This window comes from Lolium rigidum, chromosome 6 (assembly GCF_022539505.1).
Source record: "Lolium rigidum isolate FL_2022 chromosome 6, APGP_CSIRO_Lrig_0.1, whole genome shotgun sequence".
Taxonomy (NCBI): domain Eukaryota; kingdom Viridiplantae; phylum Streptophyta; class Magnoliopsida; order Poales; family Poaceae; genus Lolium; species Lolium rigidum.
This window is the reverse complement of record NC_061513.1, coordinates 21,661,707-21,671,306: the sequence shown is the minus strand read 5'-3', so window position 1 is coordinate 21,671,306 and position 9,600 is coordinate 21,661,707. Positions and strand designations below refer to the sequence as shown.

At 45.1% G+C, this 9,600-nt stretch overlaps 1 protein-coding gene and 2 non-coding genes across 5 annotated transcripts; all 3 read right to left on the bottom strand.

The window, feature by feature from the left end:
• Positions 1-333: 333 nt before the first annotated feature.
• On the bottom strand, positions 334-7,293 carry LOC124660497. 3 transcript variants are annotated; one of them, XM_047198314.1, is made up of 6 exons: positions 7,078-7,293; positions 6,882-6,984; positions 5,975-6,048; positions 5,250-5,867; positions 881-973; positions 334-845 (listed from the first exon to the last, which is right to left on the bottom strand). In XM_047198314.1, the coding sequence occupies exons 1-6, from the start codon at positions 7,291-7,293 to the stop codon at positions 804-806; spliced, it is 1,146 nt and encodes a 381-aa protein (XP_047054270.1). In that variant the 3' UTR covers positions 334-803. The 3 variants fall into 3 exon arrangements, with proteins under 3 accessions (XP_047054270.1, XP_047054269.1, XP_047054271.1); XM_047198313.1 differs by having other exon boundaries at positions 334-973; XM_047198315.1 differs by lacking the exons at positions 334-845; positions 881-973 and adding an exon at positions 3,795-3,931.
• On the bottom strand, positions 3,392-3,498 carry LOC124668873. Its single transcript, XR_006991941.1, has one exon. It is a non-coding gene; the product is annotated as a small nucleolar RNA snoR103 (small nucleolar RNA).
• LOC124668875 lies at positions 3,570-3,676 on the bottom strand. Its single transcript, XR_006991943.1, has one exon. It is a non-coding gene; the product is annotated as a small nucleolar RNA snoR103 (small nucleolar RNA).
• Positions 7,294-9,600: the final 2,307 nt, after the last annotated feature.

Genomic DNA, 9,600 nt, shown 5'->3' with positions numbered 1-9,600 from the left:
GCGCACCCAGGTTCCATTCACCATTTTCGGGCTTATGACCAACTATTCAGCATCTAATATTTGATTTCAAAATACCACTCATACTACTTTAGCATGGTTCCAGTTATTACCTAGACATAGTGTAGTACAGAAAGATAATGCCACAGAATACCAAAAAAAAAATGCACGCTTCAATGCAAGTTCATTTCGAAACCGTACAGTCTTCACAGCAAAACCCCATTTCTGGCTTGAGTTTCCAGCAGCATATAGCATGCTCTCACAAGCAAACTAACCATGCCAGAAAACTAGGCAACATAAACTACCAACTAAATACTGACTTCACACAACGTAATATAGAAAAGTAACAAGGAATATGCCAGGTTTTCATTGAGCAACAAATGCAACACCTCCCACAGTGCACAAAACTTAGAACGCACAAGAGAGAGCTAGAAAAATAAAACAAATTAACCAAAAGAGACTCAACTCTTCAGGGCTGAAATAAAACTTATACCTATACAAGCTATGGGACCAAGGTTGTTTCACAAATCAAACCAAGCTGACACTAGCACAGATTCCGGCCCAAGGGCATTACATGGTTAATCACAATATACACATCCGTCAGTTTGCACAGCGCCCATGACATATGTTACAAAAGACATCCAAAAAATAAGGGCACAGATAAGTTACAAACACAATCGCCGCTTCCAATGGGGAGCGGGACGCGCTGAACAGGATAAGGTTAGCTTCACCTACATTACACCGTCATCACGGCGGGTGTCTAACAGCAGCTGCACACACGTCAGTCAGGGTACTGTCAGATCAGGCTACAGGGGCGGGGGAGGAGCTGGGGTCTTCAGCTTTGGAACCTTGAAACTGGAGCTGGGGTCTTCAGCTTTGGAACCTTGAAACTGGAGTGGAAGAGTACCTGCTGAGGTGCAGGTGACGACGCAGGTTTCAGGTTCATCCTCGAGGAGCAACGTCGAAGACCCACACCCTGCATTCATCGATCGCATTCTGTCAGCGCATGTTAACATCAATTAAATACAACTAAAAGAAACTCAGAGCCAAGTGAAGATCTTCGGGTGAACAAGGGTATAAAAGACAATCAAGAAAAGGCCCAACTAAAATTTACGGTAGTTAAAGAAAAGCAGAATGGTGCGCCTTCAATGCTCTGGTACATATATGATCGTTGCAATTCACATTAACCATTATGTGTGAGCAAAATGCTTCCTGAAACCTGTCTGCTAGTGGAGACTAGTCACGTTTCATCTAAGAGAGCAAAGGATATGCAAGAACTAAGGAGTGATCCCTAACAATAACAAGAGGTGTCAAAGAAAGGCACTAGCGATAGATAGGATATCACATAACTACCACGCACACGCAATGGATAGGTTTAACTTTTACCTTCAAAACAGCAATATGATACATGGAAATTGAGGAGACATCAATTACAGCAACAGAATGACAGTTCCCTAAATATCATTCAGAACAGTTAACTACAAAGCCACTTAAGAAATAAGCTAAGCTACTCAACTCAATAGAGCAAGAGGACACCTCAGAAAACACTCCAAAACCCAAGGACAGCAGAGGATCAAATAGTTGTTCAAATACTGCAGAAGGAAGAGCCAATGGATGTAAACAAATTAATAGGGGTTTTACACTAGTATTATGCTAGATCACTGACTAAATTACATAAAAGTACCACAATCAGGGCTAGGTTAAGAGGTTGGTGCCGGTTTTGATTTTTTTTTTAACTACCGGTTCTGGGGCAGGATGTTACATATACCACCAATAGTCATGTAATGATGCTTTGACAGAGTTTCTGACCTACGGAGCCCATCTGTCAGTGATGATGTGGCAGCTCACACATGGAAAATTCATTAATGTGGAGGTGGGTCCAATCTGTCGGTTTGGTCTTCTTCCCCTCTTCCTCTGTATTTCTCTGTCTCTGTCCAGCAGCACGGAAGAGATCACAGGGCTAACCACGAAGTGTATGCAGAGAGAGAGGAAACAAGGCAGGGCTCACCACCAAACTAGATGGTTGCTCGGCAGGGTCAGAGAAGCGCAGAGGCGATGGCATGGTCGGCGGCAAGCGGCAGCTGGAGCGGAGGAAGATGAGGTCGGATACATCAAGTCCTAGCCTCCCGGTGCGATTCTTTTGGAGGGGAGGGGCGGCATGACAAGGCGAAGCTGATGCAGGTCTTTGGCTGGGCTCAGGGAAAATGGAAACGCTGGCACGACGGAGCAGCAGCGACTTCAGAAGAACTCGGTAGCTCGCAAGAGGCAGAGAGGAGGTTCTCTGTGCGTCCTTATCCTCTCCGCAGCGGAACAGTACTAGTGGTCAGCACATAGCTGGGTGGTGACGTGCGAGGGATTTCCTGTATGAGATTTGAAACGGCGGTGGCGGCGCGTGCAAGAGGGAGCAGAGGTAGACACAAACACAACCAGCACCACCGTGCTGGTCCGTGGGCTCGGCACGGGCACCACGGCCACGCGATAAGAGATATGTGTTACTTGCGGTGGCCCCACAGGTGACAGGTGGACATAGATTTTGGTCAAACAAAATTATGTGGCATCCTTAGTTGCCAACTCAGCTTTGACAGATAGGCCCCACGAGTCAGGAAGGCTGTCAAGACATGATCAAGTTGACAACCCAATATGTAACATCCTGCCCCAGAACAGGCAATTTTTTGAAGAAAAAAAATCAAAATCAAAACCGACACCAATCTGCTAACCTAGCTCCAATTGTGGTAGTTTCATGTAATTTACTCTAGATTACTAGTACATCATCAAGATCGTGTGCTTCAGTACTTGAAGGAAGTGCTGTTTTTTCCTATTCCATACGACGATCGTGGCTTAAAAACATTAATAGCAGGCTGCAACTCACAATATCGAAAACGAAAGTTTCTAGCACTCAAACAAAGCATGTTGGTTTAATTTACCTAAAGCTGCAACGCCTCAATGGCAAGAACATACCATAAGGATTTCGACAGAACTATATATGAAAGATCCCTCTTGTCCATGATATAGTTAGAGCTCTGATTGTCATTGTCTTGTCCATGATATAGTTAAAGCTCTGATTGTCATTGTCAGATGTTGGGAAACCAAAGGTTTATCAATAGTCTCAAGAAAACTATTTGACAGCGAGCATTCAAAACTTACAGAACACTCGCCTAGTTTCCAACTTTCCATCAATTTACTATACGTCCATATTTACAGCAAGATGCAACTCATGCAGCCCACCAAGAATTAGGACATCATAATATGCGAGGTAGGAAGTTCCAAGCAACACAAGCAAAGAAGATATATTTGGTCATTGTTGTGTAATTTTGGACTATGCATGCAGACCAATAACTAAGCACCTGAAGTGATGAAAACAACATGTTGCCATCCTACTACTGGCATCCCAAGTGTATCTGTGATGGTCCTTTATGAGCATCTACGACTCACATGATGCTCACCTAAATTCCATCAACATTTCTCTTTGTCCATATTTACAGCAGGACGCAACTCATGCGGCCTACCAAGAATTAGGACACACATGAACAGAAAGTATTACAGTTAAATGTCCTACTATTAGTCTCCCAAGTGTATCTGTGATGGTCCTTCATGGGCATATACGACTCACATAATGCTCACCTAAATTCCATCAACCACATTCTTTGTCCATATTTACAGCAGGATGCAACTCATGCGGCCTACCAAGAATTAGGACATAGATGCGCAAAGGATAGTGTCATAAGAAGAGTAATGGTTTTATTGTACACTCCTTGCAGGGTAGGTGTTGTTTTTGCATATAGATGAAGAAGCCAGCAGTACAAGGCTATAAATGGTAGACAAGGAACATATTTGGCCACTTCTAAGTCTCCTTGAATGCATGTGTCCTGGGCCTTCACGAAGCTACCGCTACATAATGCTCACGTTAAATCCATCAGTTATTATTTGTCCATATCTATAGCAAGATCGAACTCATGTGGCTTGAATTAAACATTACAATTATTGATGAAAAGTTATTATACTGCTGTAAGGAAATTACAAATTTCACTATATAGGAACAAAGCTGATCGCAACTCATGCAGCATATGAATTAGGACACTGAAAAGTTGTTATTCTGCTGTAAGGAAATTACAAATTTCACTATAACAAAGCTGATCGCAACTCATATGCAGCATATGAATTAGGACACTGAAACTGATGAGAAAAGTGAAGAAATGATAGTATATCTCTCTTTGCATGTTCGGTTTGCTTATGCATGACTAAACTAGCATTACAAGGTCACCCCATTAGCCCGAAACTGATAACCTGGTAGGTCAGAAACATGTTTTGCCCAGTTTTTGACTTCTCTGTAAGACTGCATGTGCACTTGTCCTTTATGAGCCCCTGTGACTCGATCAGTACTAACTTAAATTGCATCAAGATTACTCTGTCTGAGTTTACAGCAAAACAACACCTATGTGGATTACCAACAAGGACATTACAATCAAATGTTGTTAGAGCATCTCCACTCGTGCCCCCGTCGAGGCCCCCGGCGAGCGTTTTTTCCATCCGGACGGCGTAATTCGGCCCAGTCGCGCCCCCGGTTCCTCGTTTTCGTCCGGATTTGGCCCTTCATCCATCCGGCGAGCCCACGCCACCCCCGGCCCCCCGGGGAGCGCTCGGGGACTCCGGACGAGTGAAAAGCGGGGAAGGGCCCGATCTGTCGGTGACTCGACGCACGAACCCCACCGCCACGTCGCTCAAAATCTCCCCCACCCCTCGTATCTCTCTCGCCGCCGGCACCACCCCGCCGGCTTGTTGCCCAGATTCCGCCACCCCTCCTTCCCCACCTGCCTATATTCCGCCGTCTTTGGACGACGGCCTATCTGGCTGCTCTTCCGCCGGCCTGTTTTCCGGCCTGCTTGCTCCTCGTCGCTCGCGGCTCGGGTTGCCTCGACCACGCCCGTCAGGTGTTCGTCCATTTTCGTACTCTTGTTTGCCGAACTTGTTAAATTTTATGTTGAATTTGTTTGAAATATGTCAAATGGTCGAGGTTGGGGGTTTCCTGCCGGGGGGACGGCTGGAACTTCGGCGCTCCCCACGCCAAATCTTCATCCAATCCGGACGAAAATTTCGCCGGATTTGGGCGTGGGGAGCGCCAACGAGTGGGGATGCTCTTACAGGGTCATAGGAAAAGTAAACATTACTATTTCAACAATAGAAACTTGCATTATAGGTTATCAGTGGAGTATGTCACAGTACATGAATGATATACTTGGGCATGGACTACTTACATTTGATAAGGAAGAGGCACACTGACGCTTCTGACTGGTCTCAGGTTGATCTTCTACCATTTGCCTCTGAGGATTATTTTTGGATTTCCCACGTAGAGACACAACTTCAGACCTAGATTTTCTACGTGTCCCACTGATATCCTGCTTTCGCTTTTGACTAGCCTGCAGGTGCCCACCCTTGACTTTTGGGGTTTCGTCGTCTTCCTGACTATGCAGGGAGTGCAGTTTTTGTAGCTTATTCTCAAGAAGTAGTATCATCTTGTTGGCACCATTAGCCTCTGCTTGTAATCTGCTAATATCATCATCCTTCTTTTGGGCCATCACTTGCAGCTCCTCCACCTTCTGCTGCAGCTTTTGTGCTGCTTCAGTAGCCTGTGCTGCCTCTATTTTCTTCTTCTTAAGGAGCGAATCGTAGTCTTTTTCCATTGTCTTGTACTGGTTCCACACAAAATCCTTTTCTGCGAGTAATGCAGAAACTTCCTTATCCTTCTCTGAGCTCAGGTTCTTATAGGCTGTCTTTAACTCCCTTATCTCAGATCTCCAATTTCTTACACTGTGCTCATGTTCCGTAGTTTTCTCGCTAAGCTCGCCAGAATTTTCAGCTTCCTCCAGTTTCAACTAAAATTAAGAAAAACAAGCAGGCACACAGAACATGCTTGTGAGTATGGACAAGTTATCCTTTATGAGCATGTTTGCGAGTATGCAACTTATGGTTTGGCAAGTACCTTCAGTTTAGCGTTTTCTTCAGCCAAAGCTACTGCACAAGTTTTGAAATCTTCCAGGTCATCATCTTGGTGTTCTACATTGAAAACAAAAGGCAATGATAATATCAGTACACAGTAGCAACATAGTTTCTTACAATCTGGGTGCTCCTTTCTAATGTTAATCATCTATTGGCAAAATGTTATTCTAAATGGAAAGAAAAACAACAGCTGGCATTTTTAGGTGTGGGTAAACAATCACCATGAATCAAAGTTTTCGATGAATGTTAATGGAGTGGTAAACTGCGGACACAACAGAAAATCGCATTGTAGGGATACTGGCTTAATGTTCAACAATGGAACAATAATAATAATGCAGCAAGAGTCGAAGCGATTAACAACAACTTTTGAAGCCCAAATTAGCATATAAATTTATACTTAGAATAACAAGTTCCCAAATTTCTGTGCAGCACATGACATAGGCATTGACAAAGTTTTCGAGTAGCTTTGAAGAATATAAAGATTAACAAAGCTTATCAATGCACAGAGAACTCCTGACAGATTTGGCATCAGGCGTTTCATAGTGAATGGGAAGATGGAGTATTTCCCACCAGTATCAGCAAAGTAATGGAATATTAAGAAGGTCACATAAATCCAAGCATAATATGAAAAAAATCGCACAAGTAGCAGTAAAATATTCGCCCTGATAATCGAAAACATCGACCCAACAGAACAGGGAATCAGCAACCGCATGTTTACCTCCAGAAACAAGCCCTTAGCTAAGACGAGAACAAAAAAGATGCGACTTTTACACGTCTGGCTACCTAGATCCCCCAAAAGAACACTTAATTGTCGGATTCTTCCACCGAAATCGACCACAAGAACAGGAGAGGTTAGCGCCTAGGAGAAAGAAACGAGGATCTCTTCTTACTGGCGTAGATCTGGTAGCGCCGGACCGCCCGCTCCTTGTCCCCGAGGAGCAGCTCCAGCCTGGCCTCGTGGCCCTTCCGCACGCACGCCTCCGTCCTCCGCGTCTGCCGCCAGAGAAACCCTAGATGGCGTCAGCCGCCGGCCGAGCCGAAGCCGAGGAGAAAGAAGAACTTGTAGAGAAGGGGGAACCACGTCACCTCGCTGAGGCGGGCCCGGAGGAGGCCGTCGCGGGCGACCCAGAACTCGTGCTGGACCTTGACGAGCGCCTCGAGGCGCGCGCGGTCGGCGAGCAGCGCCTCCACGTGCCGGTGGTTCTTGCGGAGGATGGCCACCATCCGGTCGTAGATTCGCAGCCACTCGGCCCGGCCGCCTACGCCCTCCCGCGCCGGCGAGCCGCCGCCGCCGCCGGCCATGGGCTCGAGGACAGGACGGGGAGCGTGGGGGAGATGACCGTTGGGGCGTTTCTGTCTTTTCCTCGCTCTCTTTCGGTCTCGTGTGCGGGAACGAAGAGTGAATTCGTGATGGTTTTGGAGGAGACGACAGCTGGATTTGGGGTGCGAAGAGAGTTGCCAAATCTGGCTCCAATACCGAAATTTTGGCCCAAAAAAAACTCAATACCCCTAAACGAAGTGGGTACCCGTACTTTTTAGGTAGGTAGCCATTTTTTCCTCCCAAAGACCAAAATTTGGGTATTTGCACCTCAATACCAAACCAAACTACTATCATATCCGTTTCAAATGCAATCCCTTTTAGAAAGCTAGTTTTTCACGTACGGCATTGCGATGTTTGCACGATGGGAATCGGACAGCGCAGCAGCTGCGTCCAATGCATGGAATTTGCGGCAACTACTGTGTCGTACAAAAGTCAGGCATGAAGTATTGTACGTTGATAACCCCAAGTGCAGGGGATCACTATAGTACACTTCGATGAGAAGCTGATGGTAAACTATATATTCTCTAAAGCTTATAAACTATTTATATGGTCTTCTATACAAAGCTAGGAACTATAATGTAGGGGAAAATGGTTATATACCATCAAAAGATCCAGACTTTAGAAAAATACCATTAAATTTTTTATCTTTAGAAACATATCATCCAAAGATTGCTCCCTTAGAGCTTTTGTGCCATCACCGTGAAGTTTCACGTTAAATATGTTGAAAAAAGAATCGATGGATTGGGCATCGTCTTCCTTCGTTAAGGTAGGCTGCCGCCGCATCATCAATCTCCCGCGTCGCCTAGTCTATTCCTCCTCATCTGGTCCCTAGCCGTTTCACGGCCCTGCCGAAGCAGGCGGTGCTGCTGCCAAGTTTGGAGTATCCCCGAGCCAAGCTCCCAGCGTCGGTCGGCTCCGTAGTTCGGCATCAACGGAAGGCATCGGTCTCTTGCTCCTCTGCCTCGTAATTAGTCCGACGAGTTCCGGGTGAGCTCTTGCTTCTCTAGCCCCTCCGTAGCCCTATGGAGGAATATTCGGAGGAGGAGAGCCGCCACTGGGAGGCGCGTCGCCTGGTGTTCTCCGTTCCAGCTAAGCTATGTGTGTGTCTAGTTGAGTTTTTTCTTTGAGCCGGGTGGGTTTGTGTATTTCTTCAGGTCAAAATTCACTTTTCTACTCTAGTTGACGTGGAGTTGACGGGGATGATACCAGCCTACAACGGAGCAACTTTTGGATGGCCTTTTTCTAAACAGACAAATTTCAGTGGTAGTTTTCTAAAGTCTCAATCTTTTAATGGTATAGAACCAATTTTCCCTATAATGTGTGTGGTTCTTTTTGAAACTAACTAGAAAACAGTAAAGTTTTTGAAAGCAAATACTATAAAATACTATAGGTAAACAAGCTACTGCAAGTAAAATGGAGCTACTGAAGTGGAGGTGGATAACCCAAGGAAGCAAGTGCTTAGGCAAATTGCTATATCATTTGGTTAGTTGTCAAGTGAAGCACAGAGATATTATTTTTATTATTTCTTCTAAGGAGGGAAGCCATGAATAAGTGCAACCATATACATGAGCAAATATAGCCCTAGTGATTGATCCTAAGGTTAATTAAGAGCAAACAATAAAATTATTAAGACATAAAGTTCAACCACCGCATTTATATCTAAGGTCCCCATGACAATACCTCTATTGATTAACCATGAATAAATAAAAACATGTATCTCTAAGACTTGAGATTCGGTTTCTGTCAAACTCCGGCTATCTCTCATCCTATTAACATGTAACAGTGACAAGCTTGTGCATACCCCAGCATATGTGTGCACTCATACTCATATGTTAGAGCAACAAGATCACCATAGAAGATAACATATACTTGTATGCAACCAACAACAAACTATATCATAACTGCCACAAACAATTCACTACTTAAACATCAACATAGAGAGATACAATAGATCATGAGAAAGCAATACTCGAACCAAATTTTGGGTATTTCCACTTCTGCATCCACTTCTCCAAGAAATATGTTGTTCAACTGGCCCCCTCGAAACGTTATTTCTGGATCCGTCCCTGCTTCACATACGATATTGCGATGTCCGATTTTTGTATGACAGGCTTGTGTCCAAGGCATGCGCAACTTCAGCGTACAAGAATCATATGTGAAGTATCCTACCTGTAGGAGTGTTGATCAAGGGCAAAAGCCACCAAGGGGAAAGCGACCGGCCGTTTTCTCCACCCTTCTCCCCGGCGCATCACTTCCTCCCTCACCCACGTCACCGCACTTCGGCGATT